The 25776-nt window shown below is 41.2% G+C and overlaps 3 protein-coding genes and 1 pseudogene across 5 annotated transcripts in view; 1 reads left to right on the forward strand and 3 right to left on the reverse strand.

Annotated features, from left to right (window-relative positions):
- Positions 1-1295, reverse strand: part of LOC116710617 (intermediate filament protein ON3-like) — an 8427-nt gene extending 7132 nt beyond the window's left edge. For both annotated transcript variants that reach the window (XM_032549760.1, XM_032549759.1), the window contains exon 1: positions 853-1295. In XM_032549760.1, the coding sequence (XP_032405651.1) occupies positions 853-1164 (312 nt within the window). In that variant the 5' untranslated portion in view covers positions 1165-1295. The remainder of the gene's footprint in view (positions 1-852) is intronic.
- Positions 1296-1449: 154 nt separating this feature from the next.
- LOC116710618 (zinc-binding protein A33-like) lies at positions 1450-2611 on the reverse strand. 2 transcript variants are annotated; one of them, XR_004337110.1, is made up of 2 exons: positions 1909-2611; positions 1450-1737 (listed from the first exon to the last, which is right to left on the reverse strand). XR_004337110.1 is itself a non-coding variant. In XM_032549761.1 (2 exons), exon 1 carries the CDS (start codon positions 2594-2596, stop codon positions 1961-1963), a length of 636 nt encoding a protein of 211 aa, XP_032405652.1. In that variant the 5' UTR covers positions 2597-2611; the 3' UTR covers positions 1450-1742; positions 1915-1960. The 2 variants fall into 2 exon arrangements, 1 of the variants encoding a protein (XP_032405652.1); XM_032549761.1 differs by having other exon boundaries at positions 1450-1742; positions 1915-2611.
- Positions 2612-8876: 6265 nt separating this feature from the next.
- On the reverse strand, positions 8877-11547 carry LOC116710616 (zinc-binding protein A33-like; annotated as a pseudogene).
- A 2938-nt stretch (positions 11548-14485) lies between these two features.
- LOC116710620 (tripartite motif-containing protein 35-like) lies at positions 14486-23606 on the forward strand. Its single transcript, XM_032549763.1, has 2 exons — positions 14486-15546; positions 22562-23606. The coding sequence occupies exons 1-2, from the start codon at positions 14851-14853 to the stop codon at positions 23198-23200; spliced, it is 1335 nt and encodes a 444-aa protein (XP_032405654.1). The 5' UTR covers positions 14486-14850; the 3' UTR covers positions 23201-23606.
- Positions 23607-25776: the final 2170 nt, after the last annotated feature.

Consider the following 25776-nt stretch of genomic DNA (forward strand, 5'->3'; position numbering starts at 1 on the left):
CTGTTAAAAACAATCAAATGATTTCTGACATTTTTCAAAATCAAAACAAAGTCATCATAAAATTTACCAAGTAATTTAATTTCTGGATCAAACATCTTATTAGACTTGAAATAAATCAAAAACCAATTTACCAGGAAGGTTTCAGCAACAAGTAGGAGCTTTTTAAAAAATCAGTCATTCTTATTAATCTAAAAAATTTTATTTCCATTGGGAAATTATTTAACTTTTAAAAATATATTTTTCTCATGTTGCAAATGAAAAATCAGCCAATGCAACTAAAACTGTTTATTTTATTATTAATAAAGAATTATTGATTTAAACAAGCTGATATCTTTTACTGAAAAGTTCTTGGAAAATTAGTTTTTATTTATTTGCTCTAGAAAATAAAATGACTTGGTAAGATTTTATGTTTTTAAATTTCACCAACATTCTTCTTAGTGTGTGTTAGTATTTGTGTGTGTGTGTGTGTGTGTGGGGGGGGGGGGGGGGGGGGGGGGGGGGGATGGGTGCGCGCATGTGTGTATGTGTTAGTATGTTTGTTTCCAATACCTTGTGGGGACCATTTTCCTGACATATACTACGTTGTGGGGACACACTGCTCCTTGTGGGGACCGAAGCCTGGTCCCCACAAGGGGAAACGGTGTTTTTGGGTCAGGGGTCAGATTTAGGACTAAGGTGTGAATTGAGTTTTGGTTAGTGTTAGGTATGTAATGGTTAGGATAAGGGTAAGGGTAAGGTTTAGGCTGTAGAAATGAATGGAAGTCAATGGAAAGTCCCCGCAAAGATAACTGTGCAAACATGTGTGTGTGTTAGTGTGTGTGCGTGTGGGTGTGTGTGTGTGTGTGTGTATACCTTGTCGATGAAGCTAGCGAAGCGGTTGTTGAGGCTCTTGATCTGCTCCTTCTCGTGCGCTCGGCTCATGGACAGGTTGGGGTCGATCTCCAGGTTCAGCGGGGCCAGCAGGCTCTTGTTGACCGACAGCGAGGTGAGCGAGGCCCCCAGCCCGCTGTGGGGCCCGCTGGCGCCGGCGAACAGGGAGCTGGTGCTGAGCAACACACCGCTGAACGGCCCCGAAGCCGGAGCGAAGCCACTGAACCACCGGGAGCCGCTGCTGCAGCGGACGGAGCTGCTGGAGCTGATCCGCTTGGTCCGACTCAGACTCATGGCTGCAGGAAACACAGGAAGGAAAACCAGAGGAAGGAAAACCAGTGGAAGGAAAACCAGAGGAAGGAAAACCAGAGGATGGAAAACCAGAGGATGGAAAACCAGAGGAAGGAGGGAGTCTGAACAGGTCTGGACGTCCTGGAACAATGACGCCTCTCAGGTGTCCCGACCTTTTAAAGGAGGAGAGAAAGTGGAGCAGAAACATGAGATCTCACGTCTCCGGTTCCAGAGGTCTATTAAAGGCCTGGAGCGACTGCTGCTGATTTATTTCACTTATTTTGAACATAAAAATAATAAGTAGCTTCCCACCAGTTGCATAATAACATAAATCTGACAATAGCAAATAAAAATGCCAGAAACAACAGAACGCCTGAACTACAACCAGAGCAGCTGGTGGACTGGAGGAAACGACCAGGAAAAGTTTCTCCTTCCTCTAATCCTCCTGCAGCTCCTGGATCTGAAAGCAGGATTTAATCTTCAGGATCTCAGATCTTCAACCTGAGGAATAACCAGGTTACGAATTATGTCAAAACAACCGGATGATCAAAACACAGTTTCAATCTGATCGATAAGGATCACTCTGATCAATAAAGATTACTCTGATCGATAAGGATCACTCTGATCAATAAAGATTACTCTGATCGATAAGGATCACTCTGATCAATAAAGATTACTCTGATCGATAAGGATCACTCTGATCGATAAGGATCACTCTGATCGATAAGGATCACTCTGATCGATAAGGATCACTCTGATCGATAAGGATCACTCTGATCAGCAGCTCCATGTCGTGACGTCAGAGCTGCTGTTTGATCACTGAGATCTCCATCGGGAGGATCCTGGTTGTTTTCACCATTCTGAAGTAAGGGAACATCCTGTCGCTGAAGGTGTGTGTGAAGGTGTGTATGTGTGTGTTCGTGTCCAGATCAGAGAAGGACAGATTCCCTCCATCCAAGTCCAGATCCACTCGGATCCTACGGATCTTCTTCTGGATGCAGAGATCAGCGGAAGGAGCCGACGGGCAGACGGCTGAGTAAATCCCTTCATAGAACCAGATAACCGATAATCCAGACTTTACGTCACTCTTCCTGTGGACAGACTCTGCCAACACGCCGAGCACCCACACTCTGTTGTCTCCAACATCGACATCCCAGCTGTGGTTCCCTGAGTTAAAGCCCTCGGAGCCGAGGACGGACCACTCTGCTCCAAACCTCTCTGGATTATCAGGAAGCTGCTGTTTCTCTCCAAACGTCCCACTGGTCAGATTTTCAGACAGGATGAGTCTTGACCCAGCCGTGTTTGGGTCCAGAACCAGAGGAGTGTAGGTCACCATGTTCTTCATGTTGCTCCAGATGTTGAAGGCCAGGTTGCCCAGATGTTTGGCCTGGTCTATCAGAGCTCCTGCTGTAGATCCGCCAGCAGGGGGCAGCATTTAGGAAAACGCTGCCGTATGAGATAAACCAGTTTTCTCATGTTTGGAGTGAAAAATACATTTTTAAAACTCTCGAGTCTCAGCTAACCGGAAATTGACTTGCACACCATTCCTGTTCTGTTTCCTTCAGTCACATTCATAACTTATATCATTTATCGTTAAAGCGACGGGTTTTTGTTCTTCTGTAACTCTTTTCCTGTCTACATATTATTTTGAAAATCTCAACCGGAAGTGCGAAAAGCCGTGTTTTCGGGCTGAAGGGTGTGAAATGACTCCTGTCGTCGTGGATGAACCTGGAGAGGAACCGGCAGTGTGGGTCGCGCTGAGGCGCCTGGACCAACCGGGTCAGTACTTTAGTTTTCCTTTGCGGAAAGTGCGCACCCGTTGCTATGGCGACCGTTTTGTTGACCCGTGAATCAGATTCATGGAGCAATCTTTTTGTTTTGTTTTTTAATCTGTCAGAAATTGAACGTTTATGACGCGTTAAAATCGTCTCTTTTTTTTACCTGAACGTGTTTTCTATCACGGCTGATCGAAGGAAAACAGGAATAATTCAAATAAAACTATAATTAGTCATTTCCGTCCTGGGAGATTTAGATCATTTTTATCTCTAATGTTTGAACCTGCATCATGTTTGTCTCCCTGATTAATACATGAAATATCAATAATCTGACTGCAAAGCTTTCCATAACAGACAAGTTTTCTATTTATGGCGACCAGCAGATTTGAAATAAAGGTTTTAAATTTCTGCAATAAAGAAAATGTTGCGTTCAAGTACCTCCTTGTCAGTCTGGTCATCCTGATTCTCAGCCAACAGAGAAGGAGCATAAAAAAGCTGGAACAGCTCTAAGGATGCAGAGATGTCAAAAGATCTTAATAATGTTGCAATTTCTTATGACCAACCAGGGCTGCACAGTGGAGCAGAAGGTTCTGGGTTCGATTCCCGGCCCAGGTCTTTCTGCATGAAGTTTGCATGTTCTCCCTGTGTGTGTGTGTGTGTGTGTGTGTGTGTGTGTGTGTGTGTGTGTTGTATGGTTGTTTGTCTTGCTGAGGCCCCACTAGGGTGTAAGAAAATGGATGGATGGATATTTACCAACCATTTCATGAAGAAACAATCGCTGACATTTCCTCATTACCTTGAAAAAGATGATTGTTTATTTACATATTAGCTGTTCATATATTATAATATATTCATGTTGAGTTGCAGATGGAGCCGAGGTTCTCCGAGAAATCTCCTTTCCTTCTGCAGCGCCGGTCAGCGAAATTACCATGGTAACCAAATCACCACCGTAACCAAATCACCACGGTAACCAAATCACCACCGTAACCAAATCACCACGGTAACCAAATCACCACCGTAACCAAATCCTCTGCTTCGTTTTGATCATTTCCAGTTTTTACGATAAGGTCATTTATTTGCTGCCACAGTATGAAAGCAGCTGCATCACTTTCATCTTGTTCGGAAAAACATGCCACACTTTTCAGATTTTATTTTACTTTTTTGCGTTGGTGAAATCAAAATAAAGTGTCAATCAATCAATCAAATTTTATTTGTATAGCACCTGTGATATCTATCTATCTTTTATGAAGAACTGAACATGGACCAGTTGTTGACCAGTTATGACTCTGTGAGCTCATCAGGCTGCACCGCGCTACGGAAGCCTCACTGGGACATATCACTACAACACCTTTCAGCAGCAAGGCATTTCAAGGATCTTTAAGTCATAAAAACACAAAAATACACAGAGAACATAACCACACATCAGATTATTGATCAATGTTTAATGATTGGTTTCAAATACAATTCTAAACAGCTTTAAGATTTTAGTCCAGATTTAAAGGAAGTCAGTGTTTCAGCTGTTTTACAGTTTTCTGGAAGTTTGTTCCAGATTTGTGGTGCATAGAAGCTGAAAGCTGCTTCTCCTCGTTTGGTTCTGGTTCTGATGCAGAGCAGAACCAGAACCAGAACCTGAGGGTTCTGGAAGGTTGATACAACAGCAGCAGATCTTTAATGTATTGTGGTTTTGAGCCGTTCAGTGATTTATAAACTAACAGGATTTAAAGTCTATTTTCTGAGCTACAGGGAGCCAGTGGAGGAACTGGGTTTATGTCTCTATCCTCCTGGTTCTGGTCAGAACTCCAGCAGCAGCGATCTGGATCAGCTGCAGCTGGAGGATTGATTTGTTGGACAGACCTGTGAAGACGCTGCTGCAGGAATCAATGCCACTGGATGAGTTTCTCTAGATCTCACTGAGACATTAGTCCTCTAGATGTTCTTCAGGTGACAGAAGGCCGACTTTGTGACCGTCTTTATGTGGCTCTGGAGGTTCGTGGTTTTAATGAGACAAAAATGGAAAAAAGTTGAAGATTGTAAATATTTTTGTTCAGCTTCTGCTGAACCTGCAGCATGAATGTTCATGTCTGCAGAGGGAAATGAATGAATGAATGAAATGTTGAGGGGATCGAATACAGCTGCTTGTATCGTCGTTGCTCTTCATCTGATCTGCTTATTAAAAACAGCAGAAATTATTGTCAATATTTTCCTTCATAAAATAAAATCAGTTTTTTAGTACATTGTTTTATTTTTTAAAGCGATTCATCTCACTTCCTGTCTGAAACAAACTTCTTGGTTAATAATAATTTCTAAGGTGTAAATTATTTATGATGCATTTTTTTGTTTTTTGCACATCTCAGCAGGACAAACAGAAAAAGTTTCATTTATGCATTTATGATGGGATTATTGCCACGTTGATCAGAAATCAGTTTTAGCATCTTGTGAGTTTTATAAAATGTCTCCACAGATTCTCAGCGACGCCTTTGGGCTGAACGTTCCCAACGTGGTGCTGAAGGTTCGTGACGGACGCTGAAATCTTCACGTTTCCAGACGATTCCAGATCAGTTTCATCTTTTCTTAAATATCATCTGCAGATGAGGAATCCCGGCGGCTGCCTGATCCCCCTGAACGCCTCCATTCCTGCTAACAGCAAACACACGTATGTAGCATGACCACCGCTAACTCCCACTGAGCCCACGTTGTCTGACCGCTGTTTCTCTCCACAGGCCCCATGTGCTTGAAGTGACGCGGCTCTTCCAGAATGGTACGCTCCAACATAAAATATTTATCATATTAAAAACTCCTTAGATTTAAAGACTAATTTAATATAAAACATTTCTTTATTTACATGCAAACACAAAGCTTTTTGCCCTCCTGCTTCCTCTATTATCAGTTATTAATAAAACACTCCACCATGGAGCAAAATCTGACATACTGAGCTGAAACAAGAAATGGTTTGGATTTTTGTTACTATCTGATGTTCATTTATGTAAAAAAAAAAAAAAAACAGTTTTCAAACTTACACAGATAATGACTCATTTCTGATGAAACTAAAACTACAGTATTTGGTAATAATAATAATAATAATAGCACCTAACCTGAGAACAACATCTCCTCTGTGAAGTTCGGTGGTGGCAGCATCATGCTGCAGGAGGGACGACATCATGAGAAAAAACATTTTATGGAAATCTAGACGCGTCATCTAGAGCCACGAAGTTCAAAGTTTAATTTTTAAAATAAAGATACAGAATAATTATTGTAATCATGACTGATTTGAGAAAATGTGGATTTAAAACGGTTCTGTGTTTATGTTTTTAGGAAAAGTTTTTAAAAAACCGGTGCCTCGTTTCTGATTCAGTTACTGATTATTAATGTGTTTTTGCTTCAGTTCATCCCAAACCCAGAACCATTCCAGTGACTGTGATCAGCCGGAGCATGAAGACCAGGCTGCAGGCCGTGGACAGGAGGGTGAGGTGCTGCCGCTTGGTGGAGGGAGGCAGTACTGCAGGTTTCATATTGGTTGTGTTGGCAGGAGAAACATGGAGGACAAGAAGTTAAAACACAAAGTAAACACAGAGAATCACGAGAATTATGATGGAAATAAAAGAAGCATGGGCCAGATTCTAAATATTAGGACCGTTCTTATGATTCCTGACTGGAAGCTGACTGAAGTGTTTGAGGAAGTTTAGCTCCTAATAAATGAGGAGTGTGACTGATGATGCACTCGTTGGTTGTTTCTGCTCCTCCTGCAGATCCAGAGACTGAATGAGCTGCTGCCTCAGATCAAACTGCGGCGCCATGAGAAGCTGCAGCAGGTGGGTTCTCCGTCCAGGTGCTGCCGCTGCCCGACCCGCAGCTCAACGGTTCACCGGTTCTGTTTCCTTTCCCAGGAGATCGAATGTCTCAACCAGAAGCTGAGCTTCCTTCACAGGAAACTGCAGGTGAGAAACGATTTCTGTCCACCAGCGTCTGAGAGCCTGGCTTCGTTTTATTACAGCTATTTAAAATATTCCTGTTCTCATGTTCCTGCTTTTCTCTGCTTCAGGAGGCCGAATCCCACCGCTGGAGAGGAGCCTTGACCAGAGCGCCTCTGTGGTGACCGACGGGTCAGAGTGGGATTATAATCTGATTACTGTTTATGAATTATAATCTGATTACTGTGTTTATGAATAATAATCTGATTACTGTTTATTAATCATAATCTGATTACTGTGTTTATGAATTATAATCTGATTACTGTTTATTAATCATAATCTGATTACTGTGCTTATGAATAATAATCTGATTACTGTTTATTAATCATAATCTGATTACTGTGCTTATGAATAATAATCTGATTACTGTTTATTAATCATAATCTGATTACTGTGCTTATGAATTATAATCTGATTGCTGTGTTTATTAATCATAATCTTATTATTGTGTTTATTAATCATAATCTGATTACTGTGTTTATGAGTCATAATCTGATTACTGTTTATTAATCATAATCTGATTACTGTTTATGAATTATAATCTGATTGCTGTTTATTAATCATAATCTGATTATTGTGTTTATTAATCATAATCTGATTACTGTTTATTAATCATAATCTGATTACTGTTTATGAATTATAATCTGATTACTGTTTATCATAATCTGATTACTGTTTATGAATTATAATCTGATTACTGTTTATTAATCATAATCTGATTACTGTGTTTATTAATCATAATCTGATTACTGTGTTTATGAATTATAATCTGATTACTGTTTATTAATCATAATCTGATTACTGTGCTTATGAATTATAATCTGATTGCTGTGTTTATTAATCATAATCTTATTATTGTGTTTATTAATCATAATCTGATTACTGTGTTTATGAGTCATAATCTGATTACTGTTTATTAATCATAATCTGATTACTGTTTATGAATTATAATCTGATTGCTGTTTATTAATCATAATCTGATTATTGTGTTTATTAATCATAATCTGATTACTGTTTATTAATCATAATCTGATTACTGTTTATGAATTATAATCTGATTACTGTTTATGAATTATAATCTGATTACTGTTTATTAATCATAATCTGATTACTGTGTTTATTAATCATAATCTGATTACTGTTTATGAATTATAATCTGATTACTGTTTATGAATTATAATCTGATTACTGTTTATGAATGATAATCTGATTACTGTTTATGAATTATAATCTGATTACTGTGTTTATGAATCATAATCTGATTACTGTTTATTAATCATAATCTGATTACTGTGTTTATGAATTATAATCTGATTACTGTTTATGAATTATAATCTGATTACTGTGTTTATGAATCATAATCTGATTACTGTTTATTAATCATAATCTGATTACTGTGTTTATGAATTATAATCTGATTACTGTTTATGAATTATAATCTGATTACTGTGTTTATGAATCATAATCTGATTACTGTTTATTAATCATAATCTGATTACTGTGTTTATGAATGATAATCTGATTACTGTTTATGAATTATAATCTGATTACTGTGTTTATGAATCATAATCTGATTACTGTTTATGAATTATAATCTGATTACTGTGTTTATGAATCATAATCTGATTACTGTTTATGAATTATAATCTCAGGCAGTCCGCTGCTCTTATCCAGTCCAGGTACGGTCTCCAGGTAGCTGCAGCCTCTTGGCGCCATCTAGTGGATGACTGAAGGAAGCAGCAGACAGAAGAAAAACTCCCCCCAAAAAAACCCCAAAACCCATCAACAGGTAAGATAAAAGGAAAAGATTGATTACAGTAAAAAATTCATATACTGAAATATTTAGCAAAAAGGAGAAGTTTTCCATTTATATGATGTCATGATGTGACAGTTTTTTACTTCTTTTTTTAAAAATTATTTCCGGCAAATTTTTTACAACAATAGAAAAACAACTTCTTAGTGTAACATAAGATTGTGTTGAAATGACTCTTTATTTAAATACACATGGATTAAAATCAATTTAATTCCTTCACATATATTGTAACAATTCAAATTATTCTCTGTGCTTAACCTTTTTTTACCCACAGAATTTTATTGTGACGTCACAATATGAATAATTATATTTATTTAATTTACTACTTTTCCAAGTAGCATCTTCTGCATTCAATCATTTTAATACATCAGACACTGAAGAGCTTCGTGTTAGGAAAACACACACACACGCACAGCCCCCCTCCCCCTCCCACACACACGCACACACACACACACGCACACACACAACATTGGTATATCAAATGGAGTGTCATGGCGAAAGCCGTAATTCTTCATTGGTAAAAGTAAATGTTGGGTCTCTGCTGGACGGGACCTATAAAAAACAGACTGTAGCGACGCAGCAGTGCTGGTGAACGACCCGAACGTGTCGGGTCAGCACCACTTTGTGCTCTAACTGGACTTCAGGCAGAGTTTCTCAGGTATTATCCTCAGAGGAGACGCATTGACCGTGTTCAGGTAGGGGAACAGTTTCTGACTGAATGAGTGTGTGAAGGTGTGAAGGTGTGTGTTGGTGTTGAGGTCGAAGAACACCAGCTTCCCCCGGTTCCAGTCCAGATGGACTCTGATCTGGCTCAGCTTTCGCATCGGTTCCAGAACCGTGGACGGTTCCGACAGGGCCCGGGCCATGTACTGACCGTCAATGCAGCCGATTCTCCACAGACGGCTGGGATGGTTTCCTTTCCTCTGGACGTCCTGCGAGGCGACGCCCACAAACCAGTCTGTGTTGTCTCCAACCTCAACGTCCCAGCTGTAGGTTCCCGTCATGAAGCCCTCCGAGCCCAGGACGATGCGGAAGAAGTCGAACCTCTCCGGGTTGTCGGGAATGTTCTGCTTCTGGCCGCATCTCACGCTGGTCAGGTCTTCAGACAGGATGAGCTCAAAGTTGGCGCTGTTTGGATCCAGAACCACAGGAGTGTAGGACACCAGATGCTTCATCTTGTTCCAGATGTTGAAGCTCAGGTTGCCCAGGTGTTTGGCCACATCTATCAGGGCTCCAGAGACAGGCTGAGGATTCTCCAGCAGGAGGCGCTGTTGGATGGTTTCTGTAGCAGTCCTAAAGCTCTGCAGCATTACAGCATCGTCAGCCTTTATCAGTCCCTCTGTGTCTTTTATTGTCCGTGAAAGAGCAGCGATCTCTCTACTCAGGGCGTCGATCTTTAGGCTTAACTTCTGAGTCTTCTCACTTTCTTCTGTCCTCAGAGCAGAAATCCTGGAGTCTTCCTCCTTGTGGAGAAACAGGTGAAGCTTCCTGAACTGCTCCTTGATCCGTCCCTCGGTTTGTTGGGCCTGGAGCTTAATGTATTCAGCTGTCTGATCCAGGTTTCCCTTCTCTTCTTTGAACACCTTCAGTTTGTCCAGCAGCGGCCTCAGGGCCTTTCTCAGCTCATTTCTCCGACCCTGAGCTACTTCATTAACAGGTTGGAGTTTGTGTCCATAATGATCACCTGAATGCTGACAGACGAGACATAAAAGTTCCTTGTCATCCACACAGAACAGCTTGAATCTCTCACCATGCAGGCGGCAGCAAACCTCTGGTTTTGTAACTTCCTTCTTTCTTGTCAACAGGAATCTCTCACAGAGCATTTTTAAAGCCAGGTTGCATGGAGGGTCACTTGTAGTAGATTCGTCCTTACAAAGTGGACACTCTAGTTTCTTCTTCTCTTCCCACCAGTTTTTCAGGCAGAGTCGGCAGAAGCTGTGACTGCAGAACAAGACAACTGGATCCCTGTAAACAGTCCTGACAGATGGTACAACAGAGATCCTCCTCCATTGTGAGAGGCATTGCTTCTTGTCTTTTCAGTTAAAACTCAATCCAACAGCTTACCAATCACACATCCACACACTGGAGCAGCGCTGGCCGTAAAACTCCCATCAGTGCTGAGGTACTGTTTCCTGCTCTGTGCGTCCTCTCAGTGGATCTTGTTGGGTGGAGTTAGTTTGAATCATGCAAGCTGTTCTTGTGTTCATGCTGATGAGGAAGTAGGACGCGTGTTTACTGGCAAACCTCCAGTATGAAGAGCAGGGTGTCGCTTTTGTCTCCATCAACAGTCTTTATCTTGACAGATTTGTTAGAGTAATTAGCTCATCTTTGAGGCATTTCAGATTTTATGGCCGTGTTTCTTTCAATCAAAGTCACTTCCTAAGAACCCTTACAGTGATTTTCTGTCAGAGCTGGAAAAACCCTGAGAGCTTTTGAACAACATTTTATGATGTTTTACCAACTTGCAGCCAACCTAGTTACTTACACTCAGTCTGAGGCTTTAAAATTTCAGAGCACTTTTATAGAATGACGTTATTTTGACAGAAAAGGTCATTTTTCTTCATTTGATCAATGCTGCTATAAAAATACCGTAAAACTGGGGTTAAACGCAACAGCTTGTTGCTTTTACAGACACATTTTTATCAGATGAAAACAACGATTGGCTTCCACATTCAATCTCTGGTTTCTCTGCATGACTGCTTAAAAATTGACTTCATGACAACAGGATTGACAGCTTTTCATCTCGACAAACCAAAAGATGTGGCTGTTCTCACAGGACGCAACGTAAAATAGAAATAACTTTAAATGTATGAGGAGATATGCACAATTCTTTGCTTATTTATTTTCTTCACTTTGGATCATTTAAATCTGTTTATGTTCAAATGTTTATTAAAACAGAAGCTCATGTCATAAAAAGTGTTTTTCAGATACTGAATACTGGAAGCTGTTTTCCCAGAAAGCAAAAACTGGTGAGAAAGTATGTTCCCAAACATGCCTGATGGTATTTATGAAACATTTATCACGTCTAGTAACTGGGTTACATGACATGCACAGAAATACCTGCTAACAGGAGCGTCACCTCACCACAGCAGAGATGACGTGTGTGTTGGAAAATTCCCTTTTGTATGAAGAATAGTTATATAATGATGGAAAATTATTGATCATTACAGCTGAATTGGTTGTCTGCATAATTTCACTGTTTTAGGTGAGATACTAATCACCAGATGGGGAGGTGGCCTGTGCTGATCAATCATTTCCAGTTAAACAGGAAGAAACTAACCTATTAAAACTCCAGTCAGGTTTCGGTCTATTGCATCCCAACCAGCAGCCTTCCTCTGGAAACATCCTGTTTTACAGTTTTCCAGCTCCTCCAACTGGGCTGCTGATGTTTTCCACATATGTACCGTAGCCATGCGCACCTTGTTTTCCTACATTAACCTACTCAGCAGCGCATTCATTTTATTAGTATGCTATTTTTTAAATAGCAGCACAGTTTTATTTTCCTTACCGTGCGGCCTATTACTCTTATTTTTTACCTTTGTGTGAATCTGCATGCTCCCATTTTCCCTAACCATTTACCAATGTGACACCCAAATCTTCCCCACTGTGGGACAATAAAGCACATTTATTTTCTATTCATTCTTCAGGCTTAGCTGGCCAGTATGAAAATCCAGGGTTGCATGAAGGATTAACTAGTATTCAATGGTTTTCCCACAACAAACTGGGACTTTGTCTGCAGAAATGCTGCAGAAAATCCTTTAAATGTAAAACTATAAAGCCTATGGACCAAAGACTTTTCAGCCAGGAGGAACCTAAACGACAAAATGTTTCTTCCAACAACTTGTGGGCATTCATAAAAACAGCAGCAAAGATGCACATTTTGTAGCTAAACAGTTAAAGGTGGAACTGCAAGGCTACTCTTAGATCCTGAACTGACAGTCACACTGACATGAGGTGTTAAGGACGAGCTGGGAAACATGTTGGCATGCGGTCCACAAACATTAAAAGGTATGAAGTCAGACGAGATGAAACATTCCTGAACAGAAAACAAAGAGCTGGAGGGAAACCAGGCCTCCAGGTATGCTTCCAAAAACTGAAATTATCACATCAGGAATCTGTTAATTAGTCCTGGGAAAAACAAAAGACTAAGAAATTTAAAAAAAGATTGAGTGAGGATGTCATTTGATCAGTTGAGATCAACGATGGAAGGACCTGTGGCCACGCTGGTTTGTGCATATGGGACGCAGCCATCTGCCACTGAGGCAGCGCTGCAGTTCAGTGCCTCCAGCAGTGGAGAAAAAACTTGGAGCACAACGACTTCTGGTTCTGCAAGGTGCAGTCACTGGTTTATCAGTATCCATGGCTACCAGTACAGCATGAAGAATAAAGAACAACCAATCAGAGAACAGGTTGTTGAAAAATGTAGCTTTTTGGTCATCAGACAAGGTGGACACCAAATACTGCACATCACCACAAACACACTGTCCCCACTGTGAAGCATAGTGGTGGCAGCATGATGCTGGTTAAGGTAGAAGGTAAACTGAAACTCTAGAACACTTGGCTTCCATCTGCCAGAGAACCACTTCTTCAGAAAACATTTATTTTCCAGAAAGTCGACGACCCAAAATCTCCAGTTAAAGCTGCACAAACGAAGATGGTTTGTTCTGGACAGGCCTAATTAAAGCCCAGACCTATTGACACCTGATCCCCCATCAACCTAGCAGAGCTGGAAGAGTTTATCAGGAAGAAATGAGAAAAGCCGGCAGCATCCAGATAAGCAGCCAGCCTGAGACCAACCCACACTGACTGCTGCTGGGACGGCAGCCAGAGGCGCAAATAAATACTGATGGGCTGAAGAATCACCTATTTTATGTTACATATTTCAGTTTAATGTAGGCGATCTTTCATACATTTTTATCTAGAGCCACAAATTGTGCAATTCTGATCAATGGAAACGCAGCTGTTGAAACCTGAGACACACAGACACACACGCCCACACGCCTACACACACACACACACCCTTACACACACCCCTACCCGGCTTTATGCTAACAAAGACCCAATGGTCAGCTATGAGCCGGTACTGGCTGGACTGGAATCACGGCGGCGTTGAGCCGCTAAAGCAGGAAGGTGGAGCTGACTGAGCAGCCGGATGAGCAGCCGTCTGCTGCTGAATGGAGTTTTTTCCTTTTGTTTCTTTTCTGTTTGTCTTGTGATGAAAAATGAACAGTGAGAAAACCTCCAGCTGCCTTAATGTCTATTCTGTTGTGGGATGTTCCCAAAGTGGAGCCACACTGGACGTTTGACATCAAGTGTGTGTAACAGGAAGTTTTTGTTACTTTCCTCTTGATTGTCAAATTCTTCAATAGATAATTTTGGTTTTTATTTCCTGCAATGAATTTACGGCTAGTGGGAACAACATTTCAGCATGTCACAAATACCTTCTAAACAATATGTTGTGGTCAAATGTTTGTCTGGAATGAAGGCTGTTTTATCTGTGATTCTACAAAAAACAGAAGCAAAACAATTAAAGAATATTTAATAATAATATTAAACTGGATGAAACTAAGAAGTTACATTTAATCAATTATTGCAGTGAAATAACTATACCCTTTGGTTTATTGTTTGTAATGGAACATTTGCTTTATTTACAATATTAAAGCAATAAAAACATTAACCTGTTTGCATTTAAAATCAATAAAAACTTGTTACAAAACTGTTGGAGAGTTTGAACTCAGGTATTTCTATTCCTTCCTCTCGATAAACACTCAGCATAAATCTCCAGCGGAGATGACTCGGAGGTTTTGCGTTAGGCTCAAACAAACAAAACTAGAAATAAAGCACAAGTCAGGTTTGTTTTATAGAACATATTCAAAAGAATGACCACTATCTAAACTTCATTTTTAAAATAGAATCTCAGCAGTTAAGGTTTGACAACATCGACCTACATAAGACATAACTTGTCAAGGCTCCACCCCTTCCATGACTCGCCTGAGGTACTCCTGTAATCACAAGTCCTTCCTCCTTGACTTGAAATAAAAAACATCCAGCAAGCCTCACTCAGATTAAACTGCCAGGATCTGCTGAGAGATCAGAGTTTAGCAGGAACTTTGGATGCTTGAAACCAGAAGAAATGCCTCCAAAATCTCTGGACTTGTATTGCCCCATCTGTAAGGACATCTTCAGAGATCCTGTTGATTTGCTCTGTAGCCACAGCTTCTGCAGAGAGTGTTTGAATAAATGGTGGAAAGACAAAATATCCCCAAACTGTCCGATCTGCAGGAGAATATCGTCAATCAACAATGGCATTTCTAGAGAGGTTTGCTGCCGCCTGCATGGTGAGAGATTCAAGCTGTTCTGTGTGGATGACAAGGAACTTTTATGTCTCGTCTGTCAGCATTCAGGTGATCATTATGGACACAAACTCCAACCTGTTAATGAAGTAGCTCAGGGTCGGAGAAATGAGCTGAGAAAGGCCCTGAGGCCGCTGCTGGACAAACTGAAGGTGTTCAAAGAAGAGAAGGGAAACCTGGATCAGACAGCTGAATACATTAAGCTCCAGGCCCAACAAACCGAGGGACGGATCAAGGAGCAGTTCAGGAAGCTTCACCTGTTTCTCCACAAGGAGGAAGACTCCAGGATTTCTGCTCTGAGGACAGAGGAAAACAAGAAGACTCAGAAGTTAAGCCTAAAGATCGACGCCCTGAGTAGAGAGATCGCTGCTCTTTCATGGACAATAAAAGACACAGAGGGACTGATAAAGGCTGACGATGCTGTAATGCTGCAGAGCTTTAGGACTGCTACAGAAACCATCCAACAGCGCCTTCCTGCTGGAGAATCCTCAGCCTGTCTCTGGAGCCCTGATAGATGTGGCCAAACACCTGGGCAACCTGAGCTTCAACATCTGGAACAAGATGAAGCATCTGGTGTCCTACACTCCTGTGGTTCTGGATCCTAACAGCGCCAACTTTGAGCTCATCCTGTCTGAAGACCTGACCAGCGTGAGATGCGGCCAGAAGCAGAACATTCCCGACAACCCGGAGAGGTTCGACTTCTTCCGCATCGTCCTGGGCTCAGGAGGGCTTCATGACGGGAACCTACAGCTGGGACGTTGAGGTTGGAGACAACACAGACTGGTTTGTGGGCGTCGCCTCGCAGGACGTCCAGAGGAAAGGAATTCATCCGACTCGTCTGTGGAGAATCGGGTGCCTGAAAGGTAAATATGTGGCCCGGGCCCTTTCAGAACCGTCCACGGTTCTGCCAGTGAGCGGACAGCTCAGCAGGATCAAAACCATTTTGGACTGGAACAGAGGGAAGCTGATGTTCCTCGACCTCAACACCAACACCGTCATTCACACCTTCACTTGTTCCTTCACTGAGAAGCTGTTTCCTTACTTTAACTCTGCTCATGCGTCGCCGTTGAAGCTGATACCTGAAAATGTGTCTCTCAGGTTGAATTAACCAGACAGTAAAGCTGCTAAAACCTCCAGCTGCTTTAAGAGGATCAGTGCAATGATACCAAAACAGAGCAGAAAGGATTCAACTCTCTGATTTTATTGTTAAGAAATGCTTTTACTTTGTTTTCTCATAACATTTCAACCACATTTTATTTTACTGTATAGATTGAAGTATGTTCATATGGACAGTTTAAGTGACTCAAACTGAAATAAAGCTGTTGATCAAATAAACATTTGTGAAAACTGTCTTTATTTGAAGTGAATCATGCAGCGATGTTCTGACAGTATGGAAGTCATCTAATGAAGACAATGTTCCACAGAAAACTTGTCCTCCATTTTTAACTTCAGATCCGGTCCAACCCGATCCGACCCGACTGACTAGCTCTACTGAGGCCCGCAGCTGAATTAAACCTGACATATCATTTTCATTTATTTCAATTAATGAAGCTTTTAGTGCTTTCGTTTTTATCCAGCATCTTCCAGCTCCGTCTTGCTGCTTGTCGTCTCTGCAGGGCGAGTCAGGGGGAAAAGATCGACTCTCTGCTGCTGGTCGGTTGAATCTGTCCGCTCCTATATTTAGACTATAAACACATTAACACAATGTTTTCTGTAGTCTTCTGTTCTGTGTGAGCTCCAGGCTTGTTAAAGCTTCAAGAGCTTCTGAGCCAAACACGCTTCAGCTCCCGGTCAGCAGCAGGCATTCAGCCTTCAGAAAGGATTTTATTTATGCGTAAAAGTGAAAATGTCTGCACTTATCCACCAAGGATAGTCAGGAGTATAAATTGTAATCCATAAAAATGACGGACAGGCTTTACATTTTTCCATCATTTAAAAAATAAACTGTCAAATAAAAAACAGAGCGTCTACTTTCTACTGCAAATATTTTATTACACAGAAAATAAGACAAAACTAAAACAGGGACCTTTTCAGCAACATGTAGGAGCTAATTATCACTAAGTAGTTCTTGAATATTCATAAAGGACCATTTCCACTGGCTTTAAGTGGCATGTAAAAGTATTCACACCCCTTGACCTTTTCCATGAATTGTCACATTACAACCACAAACATAAACATATTTCACTGGAATTTTATGTGAAAGTCCAAAACAAAGTTCTAATCAACTGTTATATAAAAAGAAAGTTATACATAATTAAAAACAGTTTTTCCTTCTATTCAGGCCTGTTTTCTCTCAGCGGTGTAATCTGACCCACAGGACAAATATGAAAGACTCTTCAGAACGTTGAAGATGAATGTGTGAACAGCTGAAGGACTGACGATGATGTGTAAAGACACAGAACCAGTCGGAGCAGCTGGGGCTGTTTGGAGCGACGCAGCTTCCCAGTATCGCTTCTCATCACCAGTAAAATATGCAGAAGTAAATTAAAACCTGTTGGCTTTAAAACAAACAAACTTTTTGGCATCAGAATCTGTTTTTCAGGTTGCTCACTGAAAAGTCCATCCATCCCTCTGACGTTCAACAATGAGGTCTGGCTTGGTTATAAATAACTATTAGTACCTGCTGTGGGAAATGATCAACAAAAGCAGTAATTAAATGAGAGTGGCCAAGGCAGAGCGTCATCTGATGAGGAAAATGATGAGCACATAGTTGAGTCTATAAATACCGCCTGATGAGGCCTCGGTGTTAAAAGCTGCACAACGAACAAACAACTTCAATAACCCAGGAGTTTATTGACAGACAGATTTCATCCTCAGTTCAATGTTTCATCAATAACCTCACTAGGTGAGCTGCACTCACCTGAACTAAGAAAAAAAAGAATAATGGTGAAATATAATAAACTAGTAAAAAATATAACAGGAATAAAACCAATAACATGATTCAATGATGTTCAACATGAATTATGAATGTTGAGAAATCAGGAAGTTAGAAACAGAAACGCCTGCATGAGTTTCAGAGGTCAGAGGTCAGCCTGATCTCTGGTTTACAGCTGGAAGAACTGAAGCTGACTGTTAGAAAAATTATCCTCCTGTTCATTTACTCATGAGTTTATTTTACAAGTTATGTTTTCATATTATTGTTTTCATATTATTCTTTTTATATTATTACTCTCATATTATTCTTCTTTTTATATTTACTTAACTTTTCTTTCTTTTGTAGTATATTATTAACTTTGTTTAGGATGTTTGCTTGGAAGCTAAAAACGTTAAACATTCATGTGTTATTAGTTCCATCTGTAACTGATTAGTTGTGGTCAGCCACATGCCCTTATAAGGGCATGTCCATAGGAGGTTTCAGAATGTAAAGACGGTTGGTCAATTCTCTGTGTGACTGTGTGAAGAGAAGCCCAACCTCCTTTTTCTATACAATAAAGAGAAATGCAAAGAAAGATCTGGCAGAATTGAGTCCAGACAGTGTTTGACAGCGATTCGTCGCGTCTGTTCTCAATTCTCCTATTCTGCAGAAAAGAAATCAAAAGAAACCTAATCTCTGTCTCTGGCTGATTCTTTGCAGGTTGTGACAAAATAAACCTATCACTGACTCTAGATATACAACTCTAGATCTGTAACTCTAGATATATATCCCTAGACCTATAACTCTAGATCTATAACTCTGTGAATGAGAAGTTTCCTATTGAAATAGAAATCCCAGTTCTTCAGGTCGGACTGGAACCAGTTGAGTTCTGGACCGGAGAGTCTGGCCCAGTTCTCCAGTCGGTTCAGTAACATAATCAGAACCAGAACCAGCTCTGTGGTTTTTCCACCGTCTGACTGGACAGACAGCTCAGTTTTGCTGAAACCACTGGCTGCATCTTTAAGAACTGTTCTCAGACTATTTTTTTTAAGGAGACCCAGAGATCTTGGGGTTAAACTAGAGCTTGTGTACAAGACAATGTTGAGTGTTTTAACTTTTCATCTCCTCAGCTGGTTTGGTCACATGAGCTGCAGACTAACAGACAATCTTTTAAGAAGACTTTCAATGGCAGGTAAAATATCAGGTAAATGGTATTGAAACCAAAAACAACTCTGTCTCAACTGTTTGATGGCAGAAATATTTCAGCAGAGAGCATCCATCCTCTTTATTCATCAGTTTGAACCTCTGAGCTCATGAAGGTTTTACTGTTTTCCTCTGGTAACTAAGAACAGCTATTAGAAATCATTTATTGACAGTGCAATAATTATTCTTAACCAAACTAAATGATAACATTTACCTGTAGCAAGTGTTTTACTCGATGTACAAATTGTTGATATTGTGATTCTATGAATGAGTTTTATTTTATCGTTTTAGAGTCAAAGGAAAATTTCCACCTTGATAGATTAAATAGTTTCATCTTATTTTTTCCTGTACATAGGACTCTACCAACAAAAAGTCTCTTAGAATAACATACATGGCACCATAAAAGCAAAAATGTAAATTTTTCCTTGTATCTGTTTAAGAACCAGATTAGTTATTCTTCTGCGAATCTAATTCATTTGTTTGTTGTTGACTTTTGCTCAATTAAGTTTCTCATGCATACATTGTAAATGGTATTTTTATTATGTTGCTTTTCATGTCTCCTTATTTTTTTATTCCTCCTATAATAAAAAGGAGAAATAATAATAGTGATGGAGATATATAGGTATTATTTATAATGTATAAATGTCTTGTTTATGTCATTTAATTAGCTCTACATTAAGAAAATGTAAAAGTATTGTGTTTTATTAGAGAATGTATTTTTTATGGTGCCAATAATGCCGGGATTAATAGTAAATAATAAAGACTTTGTGCTGTTCTCATTTAGTGATGTAGTTATATTAGTTGTGTTACCACCCCACGCCACTAGAGGCAGTATCAGGCCAGAAAAGATGCGACTAAGGAGTAGATTTAGAAGTACACAGAAAGCTACAGAAGTTGTTAAAAACTGTGAGCTGCGCTGAAGTAAATAAAAGTTCAGTTCAGTTCAGTTTAGTTTAGTTTAGTTTAGTTCAGTTCAGTGTCAGGAGAATGTTTCGTTCGGAGTCAGGGGAATGTTTTGTTCGGAGTCAGGGGAATGTTTCATTCGGAGTCAAAGGAATGTTTCGTTCGGAGTCAGGGGAATGTTTCGTTCGGAGTCAGGGGAATGTTTCGTCCGGAGTCAGGGGAATGTTTCGTTCGGAGTCAGGGGAATGTTTCATCCGGAGTCAGGGGAATGTTTCGTTCGGAGTCAGGGGAATGTTTCGTTCGGAGTCAGGGGAATGTTTCATCCGGAGTCAGGGGAATGTTTCGTTCGGAGTCAGGGGAATGTTTCGTTCGGAGTAAGGGGAATGTTTCATTCGGAGTCAAAGGAATGTTTCGTTCGGAGTCAGGGGAATGTTTCGTTCGGAGTCAGGGGAATGTTTCGTTCGGAGTCAGGGGAATGTTTCATCCGGAGTCAGGGGAATGTTTCATTCGGTGTCAGGGGAATGTTTCGTTCGGAGTCAGGGGAATGTTTCATCCGGAGTCAGGGGAATGTTTCGTTCGGAGTCAGGGGAATGTTTCATCCGGAGTCAGGGGAATGTTTCGTTCGGAGTCAGGGGAATGTTTCGTTCGGAGTAAGGGGAATGTTTCATTCGGAGTCAAAGGAATGTTTCATCCGGAGTCAGGGGAATGTTTCGTTCGGAGTCAGGGGAATGTTTCGTTCGGAGTAAGGGGAATGTTTCATTCGGAGTCAAAGGAATGTTTCGTTCGGAGTCAGGGGAATGTTTCGTTCGGAGTCAGGGGAATGTTTCGTCCGGAGTCAGGGGAATGTTTCGTTCGGAGTCAGGGGAATGTTTCCTCTGGAGTCAGGGGAATGTTTCGTTCGGTGTCAGGGGAATGTTTCGTTCGGAGTCAGGCGGATTTGTCTGAGAGATTCTTCCCGTCTCATCTTTTTTCTGCTGAGTTTCAGGTGAGCTGCTTGGTTAGGTGCAGGCGACCTCTGTTGATTTGAAGAGGAGTTGTTTTGTTTTCCAGAACCAGCATTTATCTCAATATTCACTTTCTGTCGCTCAATCTTCATTTCTGACTGAACTCTTTCCATTACACTAAGCTGGTCGTTGATCCTGGGCTGATCAGCCGGGAAACAGGAAAAATAGGGTAAGAAGAATCAGAGTAACTAAACTGGATATATGAAATAAGTTTAACAAGCAAAACTGTGAAATAAGGAGAGAGCAGGATGAAACGTTTCCCCTTCAGCTTACAGACTGCCAGCAGATGTAATAAAGTCGCCACGTTATTCATAGTGAGAACAAAGCACGGACTTTATTCTGTGTGAATTCAGAGATGGTTAGCGCTGAAGGAATTGCTACATTAACCCAGAAGTTTGCAGGAAATGTTGCGATGTAAGTGTTCAGAAACTCTGTGGCGCTGCTGGTTTTAGGCTTTGAAAGATCAAACTGAATCCTGGGATTGGTAGGAAGCCGACGTGATCAGCTCTCCTACCTGGAATGTACCTGAGCCGTTTCTCGCTTCGGTTCCAATTAGTAAAACATGCAGGAAATGAAGTCGCAACCATCCATCTGTTGTCTGCAGAGGATCAGATCTGCTGACTGCATCACAAAATGGAATCTGCTCAACCGGCGAGAAGGCAGCATGAAGGCACAAGACGCGCCGCTGGTGTCACTGAGGCCTGATCTGCTGGAGGCACAGAACAGAATATTAAGGAATGTTTTATTTCAACCTTTTTGCATTTTCATTTATTCTTATGAGGCATCATAACCAGAAGAGATTTCAGGAGAGGAGGAAGACCTGAACCAACCTGACGGACACACACACACACCCCTACACACACACACACACACACACCCCTACCCGGCTTTATGCTAACAAAGACCCAATGGTCAGCCTTGAGCCGGTACTGGCTGGACTGGAATCACGGCGGCGTTGAGCCGCTAAAGCAGGAAGGTGGAGCTGACTGAGCAGCCGGATGAGCAGCCGTCTGCTGCTGAATGGAGTTTTTTCCTTTTGTTTCTTTTCTGTTTGTCTTGTGATGAAAAATGAACAGTGAGAAAACCTCCAGCTGCCTTAATGTCTATTCTGTTGTGGGATGTTCCCAAAGTGGAGCCACACTGGACGTTTGACATCAAATGTGTGTAATAGGAAGTTTTTGTTACTTTCCTCTTAATTGTCAAATTCCTCATAGATAATTTTGGTTTTTATTTCCTGCAATGAATTTACGGCTAGTGGGAACAACATTTCAGCATGTCACAAATACCTTCTAAACAATATGTTGTGGTCAAATGTTTGTCTGGAATGAAGGCTGTTTTATCTGTGATTCTACAAAAAACAGAAGCAAAACAATTAAAGAATATTTAATAATAATATTAAACTGGATGAAACTAAGAAGTTACATTTAATCAGTTATTGCAGTGAAATAACTATACCCTTTGGTTTATTGTTTGTAATGGAACATTGTTTTTTTTACAATATTAAATCAATAAAAACATTAACAACAGCGCCTCCTGCTGGAGAATCCTCAGCCTGTCTCTCGAGCCCTGATAGATGTGGCCAAACACCTGGGCAACCTGAGCTTCAACATCTGGAACAAGATGAAGCATCTGGTGTCCTACACTCCTGTGGTTCTGGATCCTAACAGCGCCAACTTTGAGCTCATCCTGTCTGAAGACCTGACCAGCGTGAGATGCGGCCAGAAGCAGAACATTCCCGACAACCCGGAGAGGTTCGACTTCTTCCGCATCGTCCTGGGCTCGGAGGGCTTCATGACGGGAACCTACAGCTGGGACGTTGAGGTTGGAGACAACACAGACTGGTTTGTGGGCGTCGCCTCGCAGGACGTCCAGAGGAAAGGAAACCATCCCAGCCGTCTGTGGAGAATCGGCTGCATTGACGGTCAGTACATGGCCCGGGCCCTGTCGGAACCGTCCACGGTTCTGGAACCGATGGGAAAGCTGAGCCGGATCAGAGTCCATCTGGACTGGAACCGGGGGAAGCTGGTGTTCGTCGACCTCAACACCAACACACACCTTCACACCTTCACACACTCATTCAGTCAGAAACTGTTCCCCTACCTGAACACGGTGAATGCGTCTCCTCTGAGGGTAATACCTGAGAAACTCTGCCTGAAGTCCAGTTAGAGCACAAAGTGGTGCTGACCCGACACGTTCGGGTCGTTCACCAGCAACACGGGAAAATGTCGTTATAAGTAAAGAAATCTGCCAGGGACTTTAAAGAAACTCCTATGACTTTCTGAAACATTTGTCTTATTTCAAGATATTTGAAGTTAAAACTAAAAAACATATTTATTGTCTTTGCAGTGAAGAAGCTGCAGAATCCATCATGATGTGAAGTTTAAAATGTTATCCCACTGATCAGGCAACGTGTTGCTCAGTTTCTGGACAACATTTTTGAAGATTTGCAGCCTTGCGTCATTTCATGAACCTTTTTCTTAATGTTTCACAGTGAAATGTGTTGAAATGTGGGATTTTAGTTGCCAAAAAGTTTCTGAAATGTTGATGCGCAAATAAAAAATATTTAAATCTGTGACGGCTTTTGTGTTTTCTTTTTAAAGCTCATTAGCAGACGAAATGGGAGAGTATTTTGGCTCACTGCGGCGCTAATCGTTATTTCGTTGCTCTGAGGGTAAAACGGCTCTTTGACTGAAAAGCTAGAATTCATTTCTGTTTAGAAATTAGATTTTTCTAATCTGGTTTGCCGTTTGATGTGAATCGGTTCTGCATTAATAAACTGAATGAAAGTTTTCCTCTTACAAAGTCCAACATGGACAAATGTCCAAATGAAAAACCTGAACTTTGACAACCTGAAGGAAGGAAGTGTAACCGGTTTTACTCATAAAACAGACCTAAGGCAGAAGTAGCTGGAAATTCCCACCAGTGTTGGGTCCATGAACACACCATGCCCCGTTCCCCCACCTTCACTGCTGGGTTGCAGCGTTGCCTGGCGCATTAGTATATATGGCTGCTCCAGTCGGAGGTTGCAAAGGTCAAACTGGGTGTTGGTTCTGTATCCATCAGGTTGATTGGAACAAGCCCTGGGTTATTGTTCTGTCTGATGTGATTTTATTGCTGCCACTACAGCGGTCTGAATCTACCTTTAATGCAGTTGTCACCAATTAAGGTGCCTGTTTATTCTACCTCATATGGGTTTTAGTAGTGCTGGCAGGCATCTTATTAATTGTCTTTTTGTGTGTGTTACAGATTGCTGTTGTTGCCTATTATGCTCTCATGTTCTTGGTATTTACTGCCCTCAGGCAGTAGCTTGGTTTACGCTCATATTCTGTTAGGTGATGGGGTTGGTGTTATTGCACCTTCATGGTGCCAGAACTACAGTTTGATAGCAGCTTTTTACAGATGTGCTTACTCAGGGCAGCTCTTAAGGGCTGTGATATATGTTATTTGGGATTTACGTTTTCTTTTTTGTCATCCTTGTTACTTAACGTTATTTTGTGTTTCTACTAATTTGGGTTGTAGTGGTTTGTTTTGTTTCAATCTCAGATTCCTCCTAATTTCTCTCCTAGATTGCTGTGCTTTATTGGTTTTTTAAAATAGAAGAATAAAGTCTATTTTTAATATTGTAAATCAAATATATTTTGTACACACCTTCTGTTTTGTCATTTGAAGCCAGACCTACCTGACTCTCCCAGTTCTCCCAGTTGGCTACAAGGCCACGTCCTCTGTCACAATCCTGGTTCTTCCCCTTGTTACAGAAAAAAAATCTGAAACTTTTTCTGCAGTTTTGGTTCCTTTGTGTGTCTGAGATGATGAATCCTGCTCTTGGTCCTGTTTTGTGTCGTAATCTCTGGTATGAAACTCTGTCACTGCTTTAGTTACCGGCAGACCAAAGGAGACGCCTCGGGGCATTTGGGGCATTTGTCTATTTTAGTCTGGGATTGCATAACCTGAACATTAAAAACTGGCTGCGGTGAAAAGCAGAGGAACCCAACCGGTCGGTGGGAATGTTTTTTACAGACGTAATCGGTTTGTAAAGCTGAACTCCTGCTTGCTGCCTTACAGGCTGGCAGGTTGTCGGGTCAAATCCCAGCCTGCCGCCTTCCTGCCTGGCCTGAGTTTCTCTCCATTTTGGCTGAAACAGACCAGATGAGTTTCAGTGGCTTACAAAGGTTTTCACACCCTTGAACCAGAACCAGAAATATGTGACTGGAATTCAAAGTCCAAAGCAAAAATGGTTTACAAAAGTTTTCACTTTCATTCTCCAGGCTTCGACTCCAACAGGTTTTCTCCAACTTCATCCTGAATGTGACTCCATCCATCTTCCATCAACTTTGACCAACTTCCCTGCTGGAGAGAAGCAGCCCGGAGCATGATGCTGCCACCGCCGTACAGTGGGGATGGTGTTCAGTGATGTTCAGTTCTCACAGCTTTGGTCGAACACCAGGTTCCAAATTATTATGCAAATTGGATTCAAGTGTCATAAAGATTTAATGTTTGCTCCATCAAACTCATAGATGGTTTTGTGTCTCAGGACTCTTTGGATCTCTGTGATTCATCTGATTAGTTCACCAGGTGAGCTCAACTAAAGGAAACTTACTGAAGAAGGATGTTCCACATTATCAATCAGGCTTCAAGCAATATGTGAAAGAGAAAAGGTCTCTGCTGACCCGTCAGCGCAGTGGATAAGGAATGAAAACATTAGATATTTAACTGAACACTGAAGCGTGATCATCGTACTCTGA

The sequence above is a fragment of the Xiphophorus hellerii genome, chromosome 20 (genome assembly GCF_003331165.1).
Source record: "Xiphophorus hellerii strain 12219 chromosome 20, Xiphophorus_hellerii-4.1, whole genome shotgun sequence".
Taxonomy (NCBI): domain Eukaryota; kingdom Metazoa; phylum Chordata; class Actinopteri; order Cyprinodontiformes; family Poeciliidae; genus Xiphophorus; species Xiphophorus hellerii.